Here is a 14,077-nt window from a genome sequence, read left to right as displayed (position 1 = left end):
TCTAACAAATGGACATGAACGCTGCCTCCTGCTGGGTCGCTGGCTCTGAGAGCAGTGACGCTGGGGCCAGTCAGTGGGACTCACCTAGCGATGGCCTTCACAGCATCCCGCCGGGACTCAGCAAAACTCATGTCCTTGGGGGAGACGTGGGCAACGGCTCTCAAACCTGCCAGAACCTGAAAAGCAATGGCCATCATCAACACACCGTCAGCCATGAGACCAACGTCCTCATCACTCATGTGGGGACATGGCCCTGCTGCTGGGCTGCCCCCGGTGAGCCCTGCAACAAGCCCCACGTGACTGGAGGCTGCCAGGCGGGAAGGACACCCAGGGCATCTCAGCCCTGACGCATGCTGGGACCCGGGGGCCCAGGTAACCTCTGCAGGTGGGGCCTCCTGCGCCTGTTGCCCCCTTCCTGTCCCATTGCTTAGAGCTGGAATATGACACATGCAGTGGCTAAATCTGTTACTTTGTAAGGGACAGCTCAATTGTAAATGCCAGGTGTTCCAATGGATAAACCACAGGGTGAGAGTTTTACACGATCTGTCCCATTGGCTCGTGAGTCCATCTGGTGTATTAGGCCCCAAGGTGTCCCGGGCAGGGGGAAGGTGACAAGGGTGAGGGGACACGTGCCCCGTGTCCCTGAGAGGCAGGACCTTCCTCAGGCTGTCACAGAAACACAGAGCCACATGCGTATGCCCTGACCCTGGGTGCTGAGGAGGAAGGGCAGCCCTCAGAGGTAGCCTCTGTGACAGCCCTCAGGGAGCAGACATGCCTCCGAGGAGCAATTCCTGGGGCAGGAGGGACATTTGGGGCAAGGCCTCTGCGCCTCAGCTGTGGCCATGGGAGGGCCAGCATTTCCAGGTGAGGCGGGAGCAGTTTCAACATCAAACCAGAATCCAGCCTTGCCAGGTTTTCCTTTCATACAAGAACACTACCAGCCTCTAAAACACCACCCTCTCCGCCATCCCATCCCTTTTCATGGCCATGTGAGCCAGTTTTCAGGAATCCCTTCTCAACCACAAACACGGGACTGGTTAACGGTGCACGCCTCGTGTGTGGGTCCCAAACGTGCCACCCAAACCTCATCCCGCTCAGGTCATCCTCACCTGCCGAAGCTCGCCTTTCAGCAGGAAGCCTGGAAGGGCACCCAAGGCCAGCGAGAAGCCACAGCGTGTCATCTCCTCTGCGCTCTGAAGTTCGGCGAGGTACTGCTTTACCAGGCTCTCTGAAAAGCAGCGAGAAGGTAACCACGCCGTCCACGTCACAGCACACAGTTTATGTACATTTCGGAAAAAGCAAAGCAGCATCGGGGGGGGGGGGGGGAGAGAGAGAGAGAGAGAGAGAGAGAGAGAGAGAGAGAGAGGAACCACGTCAGGCTTTGGCAGCAGGTGTATTTGCAAAGTGCAATAAATCCAAAGAGGCACAAGGAAAGCACTGAGGTTTTCCTGAGCAGTGACTTCACTCTCAGGAAAATGAATCCAAGAGGGTTTCCAGAGTGTGCCCCACAATCTTTGCTCCCATTTTCTGTTCACTAACACCACCAGTGCTTGCTGTGGAGACGATGGCTTCCTCCCTCAGAACGAGAGCAAACGCAGCTCCCGGCCGACCCCAGGCCAGCCTGAGAGCTCAGCACTGTGAAGCAGACGCTCCTGGGGAAAGTAAGGCATCGGGACCTGGAAGGGTAACTGACTGGAACAGAGGCTGTGAGGGGACCAACAGCAAGGGCCCGGAAGGCTAAGGGCAGGATGAAGGACGCTTGGGGGACGAGGACGAGCCAGGTCTGTGCTTCAGAACGCCGCTGGGAAGAGGGGAGCAGACCATCGCGTTGTCCCACCCGCTGCCCCCCAGACTCGTGTTGTCACGGCTTCAATGTCAACAAAGCACAACTCATGTGATGTGCTCCTTACGTCCTCGTACTAGGACAGAGAGGGCACCAGACTCGTGTACTAGGACAGAGAGGGCACCAGACTCGTGTACTAGGACAGAGAGAGCACCGGACTCATGCACTAGGACAGAGAGGGCACCAGACTCGTGTACTAGGACAGAGAGGGCACCAGACTCGTGTACTAGGACAGAGAGAGAGCACCGGACTCGTGTACTAGGACAGAGATACAGCACCGGGCTCGTGTACAGACGCTGAAGTGACGTCTCTGGAGGAATTCCCAAAGCACAGGCACCTCCCTTCCTCTTTGCGACTCACTTGACCTTCGAGGGTTAATTTCAGAATATCCCTTCTTTTTATATTCAGACGGCTGTGACTGGTACTCGGCTCAGGCAGAAAGTAAAACATGACTTGTCCCATTTTTAAAACAGACTAAATACAAACCAACGGTACTGTCTCTAAGGACCCGGCTTGTGGTGAGGGGACACAGGGAAGCTCATTTTGGAAGGTCTGTCAGAGAATCAAATTACAAAACACTTTTGTATTTTGGAAAAGATCATGGAAAGGAGATTAGACTACTGCATGCGTGATTTTTATACACTTAAATAATTTAAACCAGTGTTTCACATACTTCTGAAGTAACTGTCATGCATGTTGTATAAAACGACAGAAAAGAGAATGCTACAGGGCAACATAATATGCGAATGTGAAGCTTCTGAAAATAAACACAATCCTCGTGAAGGAGAGCCTGCAAACAGTCACATGTCTGGCAATCTCCGCAGGGCTGGCTCCGGGAAACCCCCCGTGCAGAGGCCGCGACACAGCCACTGTCCTGGTAAAGAGGGGAGAGCACGACATTTCTGCTTGTGGCGGCTGCGCACCAGAGAGGTGGTGCCTCGTGCGCATGGAAACTCTAGAAACACATTTTACCACAAAATGTTTAAGTCACTGACGCGTCCCTGATGGGAACAAAGGCTGCGAGGAGAGAGCGTGTGATGAGGCGGACGTGGCCGGACACAGACGCAGACAGTTCTGCGCTGACCACTGAGGACACAGGCCACCACCACACTGACCACGGAGGAGCTGCAGGACACATGTGGGACAAAGGAACAAAGTGGACAGACAGACGAGAAGGGATCACAAGGTGGGACACAGGTCGGCAGAGAAGGCACGTGTAACAGGGGCCTCCAGAGCAGACCTCGGGGACAAGTGCACTTAAAAGCATAATGTGAGCAAATGCGGCTGAAGTAGGAGCTGACTACACGTGACAGGGACGCGTGTCCCAGGGAAGGTTGACACGGTAAAGCCAACACCGAGATTCGTCCTGGAGAAACGACTTGTTCAGAGAGAGACCCCTCTGGGCATCTGTGCCCAATGGGTAGAGGGGAGACTGGGGCAGGCCCAGGAGGCCTCGGGACCCTCGTGGTCCGCAATGCACACCTTAGCCCTGCCGACCGCCCAGCTCAGGCCCGAGTCCACACTGCAGCGGGAAGGATCGCAAACCCAAGCCCTCCAGGCCCCAAGACCCCCAGGGCCTGAGGCCGAGCACGGCCGCCACTCACCCTGCCCAGCGGGGTCCACCTGGCCGGGCTCCTTCGTGTAGTACTCGCTGCAGAGGGCGGCCAGGGCCGAGATGGCCGTGTCCTAGAACAAAGCAGGACATGAGTGGCCTGCAGCCATCGGGCAGCTGGGCTGTCTGCAGTCAGGCCAGCGAGTAAAGACCAGAAACTGAGTGACATCACTGCAGCCTGCCAGTCTGCTTGTCATTGTGTCTGATACAGTTACAGCTTTAACATTCTTTGCAAATAATAAGCTGAACAGAAAACTTGACTATTTTTTCCATACAAATTCCATATCTTATAACGTGAACAGTGAATAACAAAATGGGCATTTTCTTCTTTCCCAGCAGAAATAATGAAGGAAAAAGTGTGCGTCACACACCCCAAAAGTAACGAGGGCAAGGGCTCCAGGCAAGCGTGTCAGCCTCATTTCGAGGCGACGGGGTCCGAGGGCTCCTCAGGCCCAACCCCACTGGCAAGCTGCCCAGGGCAGGGGGGAGGACAGCGCAGGAGGTGGCAGGGACACGCAGGTCCTCTCCTTGACACCCGCTGTCACAGGAGGCACCTGGGCTCTGGGACGCCTTTCAAAGTCACACAGCCAGCACAGGGCAGAGGCTGGATGTGAGCGTTCTGTCCCCAGATCAGGCAGCAAGGCCACCAGTGCAGCCCTGTTGGGGCCAGGCAGGTGGGGCCTCGGAAGGAGTATGACACTGAGCTGTCACTTGCCCATCGGAGCAGCAGGCCGCACGGATCAGGGGTGGGGTGAAGCAGGCGTGTTTACAAAGGAAGGTTTGGGCCTTGCTCCTGAGATACTCAGATGCAACAGGTAAAGCTGTCCTTTAATTCCACAGTGACAGTCACCTTACAAAAAGGAAACTGAAGGAGTGTCCGACACCCGGCAGGGACGCTGAGGCACAGGAGGCGGGGGCTGCACAGGAGACCAGCGTGCCCTCTCAGCCTACACCCTCCACTTCAAAGCCGAGTCACATCTGTGCCCCAGCGACGACCACTGGGGGGAGGGGGGACCCTGCTGCTGCCCCAACGTTCGTTCACCTGTCCCTACACAGGACCACGTGGCACTTGGCCACGGGGACACTCAACTCTTGCTTGCTCGAAATGACCAATGTGACACGCACAGGAATGACTCGGCAAGAGCACGACACATGCAGCTTCCAACCCTAAAATCCCCCCGCTCGACAGGGCAGCTCTGCTGACCAGTTACCCTTGACCTCTGGGAAAAACACTGAGAAGGTAAATACCTTAAACCAGAAAAAAACAGTCATAAGAAACTTACCTGTTCTGGCCAGCAATGGCTGAATTAGCTTCCCTGACTCAGTCACACAGACAACACCATCTACAAGTCCACATGTGATGACAGGACTACCAGTATCACGGCAGCACACACAAGAGACCCACAATACACAGTCCTTTCAAACAAACACTAAACATACGAATGACGCGCTGCGTGCGGTGCAGCCACCGGAAACCTGCTTGCCACACCTTGATCTGCTCCCGGGACTGACTCGACATAAGATGGAGATTTCTCAGAGTGTCATTTATCAGCCACTGCCAACCATCTGCCAAAGAAACAAAGAAACGCATTTATCCGTGTAAGAATGGATGAAGGTGAAAACAACAAACCTCTTCTACCTCCTCTGCTGAAGCAGACGGGGAAACACTGAGATGCACCCGGGCAGAATCTGCACTCTCCAGGCTGCACGCACTGTGGGGGCTCTCGACTTAAAGGGAGTCTCCTTTGGCTGCTGAGATGCTAGCACGTCTGGTGGGAAAATGTTTGCTCTTTGCCTACACCTGCAAGCTTCCTGCCGTCTTTTCCTGTCCCTGTCCCTCAGACGGCCCCACCACCCCCACCAATAAAAACCCGAATTCCAAGTCAGTTAGATCCAGAACTTGGCCGGAGCCTGTTCGGCTCCTTAAGTCACAGGCCGTGTGTGGGGACCCCAGGCCCCGTCACTGCCTCTCCACGGCTGTTCACATGGAGGAAAGGCCGTGTGCCCCACGGGGCCCCAGGACGGCTGCCCTCGCAGACCTGCCCCCGTGGCCGTGGCGCCGGGGCTGCACTCCCGGGGCGCTTGGGCTCCAGCCGGCTCGCAGTCTGGCGAGGCTGAGACGGGCCGCCCCCAGACAGGGCTCTGGGGAAGAAGCTCGAGCTGTCGGAGGACAAGGGGACAGTTGCCCGGGGCGGAAGGGGCGTGTGGTAGACACTTGTCATTTACAAGTTCCTGTCACGATTTTTCTGACATGGTGACACCACCATCCTCCATCCATCCTAACAGGTCCATTAGTACTTTCGATCTGAGGTTGTTGTGGCAGAAAATGCTACAGCGTGAGTCACTGAAGAACAGCACTTACCAAGCACGGCGTCCCCTCTGAAGGGCAATTTGGAAAGGGACAGCTTTTCTATTAAAACGCACACTAGGAAGAAAAAGGGTAAACGCAGTGTCATTTCTCCCCAAGCGCCCGCCACAGCACCAAGCCTGCCCCACACCTGGCCCGGCGACACTGGCAGCGCCAGGACCCACGCCCAGTGACTGGACCACAGGCCCTTCCAACAGCCCTGCCCAGTCGAGAGCTCAACGTGGCAGCTACAGGTTGGACGCCAGGGACGGCTCACATTTGGAGGACACGTGGGTGCAAGGACCACCACACCTTCGGTGCCTGCCTGTGGCAGCGCACAGGCACAGAGAAGTAAACTCACGTGGGTGGCAAGGCGGCCTCCCGTCACAGGGGAGCACCCAGGGTCACCCAGCGCATGCTGTCACGACAGAGAAGGTGACGCTTATTATCCTCAACAGGAGGTAAACTCCTGGCCTGTGAGCAATGCAGGTCGGGCTTTAAACCACTGCCACTCCCCTGGGCAGGAACGTGGCCCCAAATGACCAGGAGCTCAGACGGACCGGCCCGCCACACGGAGAACAGTGAGCAGGTCGGCCCAATGCAGCAGCACCTGAGCTTCCGTCCGTCGGGCAGCGTCACGCTGAGGCCCCGGCCATCTGGGATCCACCAGGAGGCACCGCGCACACAGAGCGAGCTGCCACCGCCGCCACACCACCTGGCCCCGAGGCCCAGTCCCCCCAGCACGCCACGTGGCCCGTGGCTAACATAGCCCTCCCCATATTTAGTGACTGAACCCCTGCTTGACACGGGTGCGTGAGGGGACCTGAATGTGAGCCCAAGTCACGTGACCGCAGACCTCTTACCGCAGCCAGGCCGCAGTGACAAGCCCCACTGTCAGAGCTGCAGCAACATAAGCTCCCTCCTTGCTCACACTGCATTTCTGTCCAACATGCGGCTGCAGGGGGGTGGGGGAGGCTGATCGCAGTCACTGAGGGACCCAAGCGTCTGGTGGCCGTCATCTGAAACGTTGCCAGGCCGAGGAAAGTGACATAGCCAGCTCGGGAGTGCTATGTGAGCACGGGACACTTCCGACTAAAAGTGACGCCCACTCCTGCTCACGTCTGCCGCCTCACTGCCCATGACAAGTGTGGTCCTGCCAGGCCGCGGGGGGTCTCGGGGGTAGGAGGCAGATGTCTGAACGGAACCCACAACACCACGGACCTGCACCCTGCTTTTCTCACCTCACAAACAACCAACGGCAGAGACCTCACAACTCTCACTGCAGGGTAACAGCCCCACAGAGGACAGGGACCTTCATTCACTGATGGCCTAACCTCGCCCTCCAGCTTTCTGTACTACAGACCAGGAGGCCACACACACCCCACCCGCCTGCCCAGCACCCCTCACACACTTCTGGGTGGGAGTGGGAACGGAGGCCGCACACATCTCTCCCTGGTGGAGACATCACCAGGTGGCAAGCGGAAAGCCTGTGACCACTCAGCGTCCAGAGAGCCTGTCACACCAGGGTGACTAAGCTGTGTCTGCAGCCACCCCAACAGAGGAAAACTGTCCCCTCGTGAAGCTCACAGCACTTCCCTGAGCACAGGTGAGGCTGAGCCCTGCCGGCAACTCGGAGGCCACCTGGGTTCGCACCAAGAACACACCAGCCTGGTCTGCACAGTTGCACAAGACGCTTTAAGGCCTGGAAAACCCAAGCCTCACTAATGCCCAGAATACCTGTCACGTTTGCCTGCGAGTGAACTGCAGAGTGTTCTGCGAAGGTGAAAACCAGCAGGTGAGAGGAAGCTCGGCGTCAGCAGCCACTTGGGAAATGCAGGTGAAACCCAGGGGACGCGTCACGATGCGCCCAGAAGGGCTGAAACGAACACCAGTGATAACACAAGTCTGGAAAAGGGTTTGGGGAAGCCGGGCCTCACACCGTCCGTGGGACGAAGGCAAACGGTGCAGACAACGCTGCTCACAGTTCGGCAGTTGCTACTAAATGAATCCTACACTCACTACGGGGCTTAGCAAAGGAACCCTCGGGCACTTCTGCCAGAGCGATGGGAAGGCAGGCTCACACAAAATCCTATTGCAGACGCCTTTGGCAGCTTCATGCATAATGGCAAAGCTGGGCATCGGCCCAGATGGCCCTCAATGGGCGAATGGCTAAACAAACTGCCAAAACGAGACAATGGGATGAAGAGAACGACTGAGTAATACCAAGAATCTGGGGGCTCCTCGGGGCCGTTATCTACTCCGAGGATGAACACGACACTCTCCTCATGTAAGTAACACCCGGAAACGACAGGCCGTAGAGACAGACAGCCGCCTGGGGTGGCCGGGGACGGCGGGGTGCAGCACGAGGCCGGTCGCCATGGTGGGACAGCAGTTCTGTCGACTGAGCTGCTGCTGACACTCATCTAAGTGCAGCTGCATAAAACGAGATGCACGCATGCACGCGTACACATGTGAAAACTGGGGAAGTCTGCAGTGCGCATACGGCACCCACGTTAGTTTAGTGGCTATGACATTCCACTGGCACACAAGACGGCACCACTGGGGAAGCTGGTGTCCTCACTCCCCGACTTTCTGTGAGTTTACGCTTATTTCAATATAAAAGGTTCAAAAAGTAACGGACTAGGTAATCCAGACCAACCCAGCAGCTAGGGCGTTTACTAAAAGCTGGACAAAATTAAAAATGAACTCTGTGGAGCTACCGAGGAAGTAAAGGCCTGGGGGGTGGGGGTGCGGGTGAGCTGCTTCTCCCTGAGCAGCACTGGTGTCTCTGGAGGAGACGCTGGGGAATCTAGCAGGCGGCCCAGAGCGCCTAGGCCCTCGACGGGCTGTGGACGGACCTGGATCCAGAGGTGTGACGGGAACTGGGACACCCTTCCCAGTGAGCTCTGAATCTGAAGGACCGACCCCACCCTAGGAAATTCAGGTCACTGGCTGAAGCCCTCGAACCCTGACCTGGAGGATGGGCTCCTAGGCCACAGCCAGAGGCTTTGCCAGGCCTGTGTGGGGCGGGAAAGAGCCCCCGGCCCGGCTGCCTCTGTACCCTGGCACTGCCCACACCCAGCTCTCCATCAGCAGACCGGCACGAGCACTACAAGATGGCTACAGATCTCAGACTGTGCTCCTCTGCTCAAAGGGGTAAGAGAGACGACGGAAAACGGACACGGGTATCAAAACTATAAAAATAAAAATTCCGAAAGACAAAAACACAGGAATTAAGAGCTCTGAAACTGGTCTCGTTCAAATGAACACACCTAAAACTGAGGATACGCTTTCTAAGCACGTAACGTAGAAACACGGAAGCAGCTAAGACAGAAAGGCAGCCTGATGACCTGAAGGGGTGACGTGGAGGAGACTGAGATGGGGGGTGGTGGTACTGAGACTAACACTGGACAGTGAGCTGCTTCACTTCTGGGAACTATTTATACTGAAACACCCGCATATGAAAATAGTTCCCTCTAAAGGAAAAAAGCAAGAACGGGAAACCAACCTGAGTGCCTGCCTGTCAAAGGCTCAGTAGGGACCACGGGCGGGGCTTCTGACTGACCCCCTCCCCCCAGGGCTAATAAAGCAGCAAAGCAGGAGGGGGCTGTGGCCTTGGCTGGGTGGTGGGGCAGGCGGAGCCAGGTCAACTCCTGACCTCACTTTTCCCCTCCTCCTACTGGCTTGGCAGGGGCTCCCACTGACCCCACAGGCTGGAACCAGTGGCCCGAGAGCACAGTGCCCCATGCTCCTCCACTGTGCCCCTGGCAGACAGCCTCCCGCAGCAGAGAGCCCGGTGGGAAAGGAGGCATGTGCGTCTGCGGGAGGGGTGCTGGCAAGCAACCCACAGGGCCGCCCAACAGACCACAAACCAGAGTTATCCTTCAGGGCAACCCTCCCGCCCCCCAAGAATCTGGGGTGGGGTGAAAGCACCAAATCAGCAGTGCGGATGCTTTTCTTTCATCTTTAGACCAGCAGGTTTTCTGTCACTATTTCTTTGGCCTGGATGTGGGTGCAGCAGGGAGCTGAGGACGTGGGGTATGGCCAGCCCGCCTCGCGTCTTTCCAAATAGCATCACTGACAAGCAGCTAATAAATGAGAGAAGGCAAATCCTGCCCATCCACGTCTGCCCAAGTGGCAAACGCAGTGCTCCTGGCTGGGCACCACCGCTGTCCGGACGTCACCTGGTGTGGACTCCAGAAAACACCCTGACAGCAAACAGCCATGCTGGGAGGCACGGTTCTTTCTGCCGGTTACTTCCTGTCCACAGCAGAACTGCTCTGAGCTGCTGACGGTTGTGGGTGATGGAGTGGGGGTAACACTGGTCCACGGCGGCCCCTGCAGCCATGACAAGGCCAAACCGGCTCGCCTGCTGGCATATTAAGGCAGAACATACCGCGTGACCCGGGTTTCACGAGGCGAGCATCGTGAGGAAAAAACAATCACCTTGAAGGAACCCCTAAAACATCCAAGCAGCCAGGAGACGTCTAGTTCTGGTTATGAACCCTCTTTCTCTTCCCTCATTTCACAGGGGCAACAGCTCCTGTGCAGACTTACTGCTCAGACACCGACGATGACACGTGTAGACCCGGTCGGTGTTGGGACCCTGCGACTGGCGCTGCTCCCTGAGATTGGGGGGCCAGAGTGGACCCAAGAACACCCTATTCCCCACCACCAGCTGAGCCAAGTCCCCAGACCCAGAAATGGTGAGTGGGTGATGCTGGGGGCAGTGACGGGAGCCGTGTGAGTGGCTCGGCACCTGGCGGTGACAGTTCACATCCAAAATCACAGCGATCCTGGCCAGAGCCACCAGCACCACGGTCCCACATGTCAGCTGACAAGTCAGTTCACGCTCCCAGAGCTGACTTTCTGGCAAAGTCAAACCCCAGAACATGGAGGTGACAGGGAGGCAGGCCTCTCAGCGGAGCAGTCCCCATGGGCCAGGGAGGAGGCAACAGCTGCAGGCCCTAGGCAGGTCCCTTAGGTCTTGGGGGGAGGTGGGGCAGAATCCTGGCTGGGCCCCCGTCACTCAGAACCCCGCCCTCCGGTCCTCGGATGCGGCTTCCATTAGGAGCTGTCCCAGGAACTGATCAGGCTTCCCTTGAGCGAGTGGGTGTTGGAACCGTCTACAGAGCCTCTGCTTCCTCCTCACATGTGTGCAGACTCACCAAAAGCAACTCGGCTACTTGGAAGAGCCTTTGGGAACCCTGCGGCTTGCTCCACTGTGACAAGCCCCTGGGGACCTGAGGGGACTTCCCACCAACCCATCAGGGATTGAGAATCTGGGGCACAGCTTTCAGAATGGACTCAGGTTTGCAAGGAGCTTGGTTCAGCCTCTCCTGTTCCCTCCTCTCTGAGTTCCTTCCTCCCCATCGCAAAGTGCTCTGTCTCTGCGTCTGCGAGCTCCACGAGGGCAGCCAGGGTCTGTTTTGGGCCCCTCCCTGGAGCCCGTGCACAGTGGGGCCTCAACACGCGTGCTCTCCTCCCAGGAGCCCGTGCACAGTGGGGCCTCCACAGGCCTTGACTGAACGTACAAACGAGAAGCTTCACTGCAGTCATCTCAGCTTCCCACCCATTTCTCCCCCTCATCTCCCTTCCCTCCGCCGCTGCCCAGCAAGTGGCTTCAGGAGTTATTCTTGGCTACGCTTTCCTCTCACTGGTTGGTGGGACGCAGCTGGGGTTTACCCTGGTTTCCCAAAGCTCTTTGCATCACCGCTGTGCAGGCATGTGTGCATGCTCGCCCCCACACATGCACAGACAAGGCCTTTGCTCAGTCTCCTGTACCTCTGAGCCCAGCGCTATCCAATGAGCTCGTGAAACGGGACTGGCCTGCTAATGACGGTGCTTTTCAAACTGATCCAGGAGCCCCTGACTTCTTCCCACTTCCAGGTCGGGAGGTGTTCTCCTGTGTGGTCTGAGTCAGAGACGTGCCACTATCCTGGGGGACAGCCCCCGACCGGCCCTGCACCAGCACGGCCGTGGCCGGAAGTCCTGCTCACATACCCTCACTGCGCCTCAATCCTCAAGGCTGACTGCTCGCGCTCGGCCCTACCCAGGCTTTCCCCACGTGCTTCCTGCTCCCTGCACACTGCCCTCGCTCTGCCGTGGCCCCCAGGAGCCCAGCACACTTCAGTCTGGAACCTGACGCCCTCCCACTGGCCAGGACTGTGTCCTTCCCTGGGACACCACTTGCCACGCTGCTTCTCCTCTGGCAGGGGAATGACATGCCAGACCTGCGTGATGTCACGGCTGCCCTCTGGGGCCAGAGAACTGACTGGAGGACACATGGGCCCGATCAGAGCAGCGAGCAGTGCTGACGCTACGGGGTGGCTGGCGGGTCAGAGTCCAGCCTGGAGCTGCCTCCCGGCCTGCAGACCAGCCTGGGGTCTGAGCACAGAGTATTCTGCAAGCTCAGCGAGGCTGTCACTGCAGCCGTGCTGAGGATCTGCACACTCTCCACTCAAACTGGACGAGGCACACGCAGAATACGGCAGGCCGTTGTCAGGAAGATGATTTGGGCTAAGGAGACCACCCCCTGTCCAGGTTGGGTGGCCGCTGGCAGGCACGGACCTTCTTGGAGGGGCAAAGGGGACAGGGACAGTCCTGGGGCCCGACCTGGGTGGGGTAGGGGTGCACAGGAAGATCACAGAAGGAATGTACCGAAGGGTCTGGAGGGGAGGCCAGGGCTGCAGAGCGCTCAGAAGTGCAGGCTCATCTTGGCAAACACCGCCAGCCGGGCGGGCGGGGAAGGGCCACCCTGCAGCTCGGCATGCTGACAAGCAGATGTTATGCTGAGGTCACCCCCTGCCACAGCACTTGAGGGCACGTCTGTCACACTGGGGCTGTCACACTGGGGCTACTGACCCTCCCCCGCGCCCGCTCCTCTCCCTGGATGACACATGGCCAGGACTGCCTGGGTACCCACTTCATGTCCACCAGACAAGCCAGGTTTTCTAGGTTTAGCTGAAAAGGTGTCAGGAAACCTAGATATTTGCATGTTGGTATTATTTGAGTTTTCTGTCAACATTTACGTACAATTTGGTCTACAGTGAATTTAAATATTGCTGAAGCAGCTCAGGCAGCAACCTCGCCAGCCCTAACTTTATCGTCCCGCCGCTCGCCCACCCACCCCCGCTGCTGCGCCCCTGTGCTCACTACGACACAGCAACGTGACCAGGAGCTGGGAGCTAGAGCCTCCATGAACACACGGGGGGGGGCAGGGTCGGCGGGCCAGGCACCCCCAGCGCTAATTCTGACAGGGGAGCCGCCCTGCCACCTGTCACTGCAAAAGGACACGCTCAGCAAACTTAACAGTATTGACAGAATGAAGTGACGCCCTCAGGACTTTTTTGATTCCCTCCATGGCGAGAATAAGAGCCCGCAACCTGCAATCTGCAGCGTTCTGTCGCTCAGACCTACCTGCTTGTCTCATGAGCTCTCCTCCTAGGCCCCTGAAAATAAATGAAAACATTCAAGGTTAAAATCTCTTACTACATGAAAGAACATAAAACATCCTCACCAAGTAACAGATGTCACTTCAGGCTCGTGCCCCTGTGACTGCAAGTGGGGCTACTGTGTATGAGAAGAAACGAGAACAAGCTCTGCGGGCTCTCGCTGCAGCGACGGGAGTGGTGACCAGGAACCTCGGCGCAACGCGAAGGCCAGGGATCGTTTTAAGAAAATGGCAGACAAGCCCGACGTGGGGAAACCGCCAGCTTCAATAAGGCCAAACCGAAGAAGACGGAGACGCAGGCGAACACCCTGCCCACCGAAGAGACCACTGAGCAGGAGAAGTGGAGTGAACCTCCTCAAGAACCTGGAGGACCCCCCCCGCCGTCATCTCGGGGACTCTAGTCGTGATGTGGAGAAGGGACCACCTGCAAGGTGGACACGAGCGACAAGCTGCTCTGTGAACTCCCCAATCAGACTGCCGAATTCTCCGAATAAATAATGATTTATTTTCATTAATCGTACAAATAATAGAAAATTATTTGTACGATTAATGAAAATAAAACACACCTCGTGGCAAAAAAAGAAAAAAAAAAAGAAATAATGTTTTGCAACCACCCCCAGATATCGCGAGTCTTCACGGGTCACTCTGATTTTCAGTTTTCACTGGACACGATAATCCTTATGAATTAGGTATGAATTACATCATTCAGAACAAATTCCATACTCAGTTTGAGAATTTGGACGAATTCTACTTTACTTTGAGAAAACTAAAGGAATTTAAGACACAGAAAGGTATCGTTATGCAGCCCGAGGAAGCAACCCA

At 56.8% G+C, this 14,077-nt stretch overlaps 1 protein-coding gene and 1 pseudogene across 1 annotated transcript in view; one reads left to right on the top strand and one right to left on the bottom strand.

Moving 5' to 3' along the window:
• TBCD (tubulin folding cofactor D) overlaps nucleotides 1–14,077 on the bottom strand; it is a 135,282-nt gene that overhangs the window by 17,278 nt on the left and 103,927 nt on the right. Inside the window, exons 23-28 of the mRNA XM_074319596.2 lie at nucleotides 13,222–13,253; nucleotides 5,818–5,880; nucleotides 4,945–5,021; nucleotides 3,448–3,529; nucleotides 1,110–1,228; nucleotides 85–176 (exon numbers count right to left, since the gene is read on the bottom strand). Of these exons, the coding sequence (XP_074175697.2) occupies nucleotides 85–176; nucleotides 1,110–1,228; nucleotides 3,448–3,529; nucleotides 4,945–5,021; nucleotides 5,818–5,880; nucleotides 13,222–13,253 (465 nt within the window). The remainder of the gene's footprint in view (nucleotides 1–84; nucleotides 177–1,109; nucleotides 1,229–3,447; nucleotides 3,530–4,944; nucleotides 5,022–5,817; nucleotides 5,881–13,221; nucleotides 13,254–14,077) is intronic.
• On the top strand, nucleotides 13,484–13,656 carry LOC141568954 (thymosin beta-10 pseudogene; annotated as a pseudogene).

Source organism: Rhinolophus sinicus, chromosome 12, assembly GCF_057876585.1.
Source record: "Rhinolophus sinicus isolate RSI-liver-muscle chromosome 12, RSI-T2T, whole genome shotgun sequence".
NCBI classification, from domain to species: Eukaryota; Metazoa; Chordata; class Mammalia; order Chiroptera; family Rhinolophidae; genus Rhinolophus; species Rhinolophus sinicus.
Note: the sequence above shows the minus strand (reverse complement) of the source record. Positions and strands in the feature narration are given on the sequence as shown.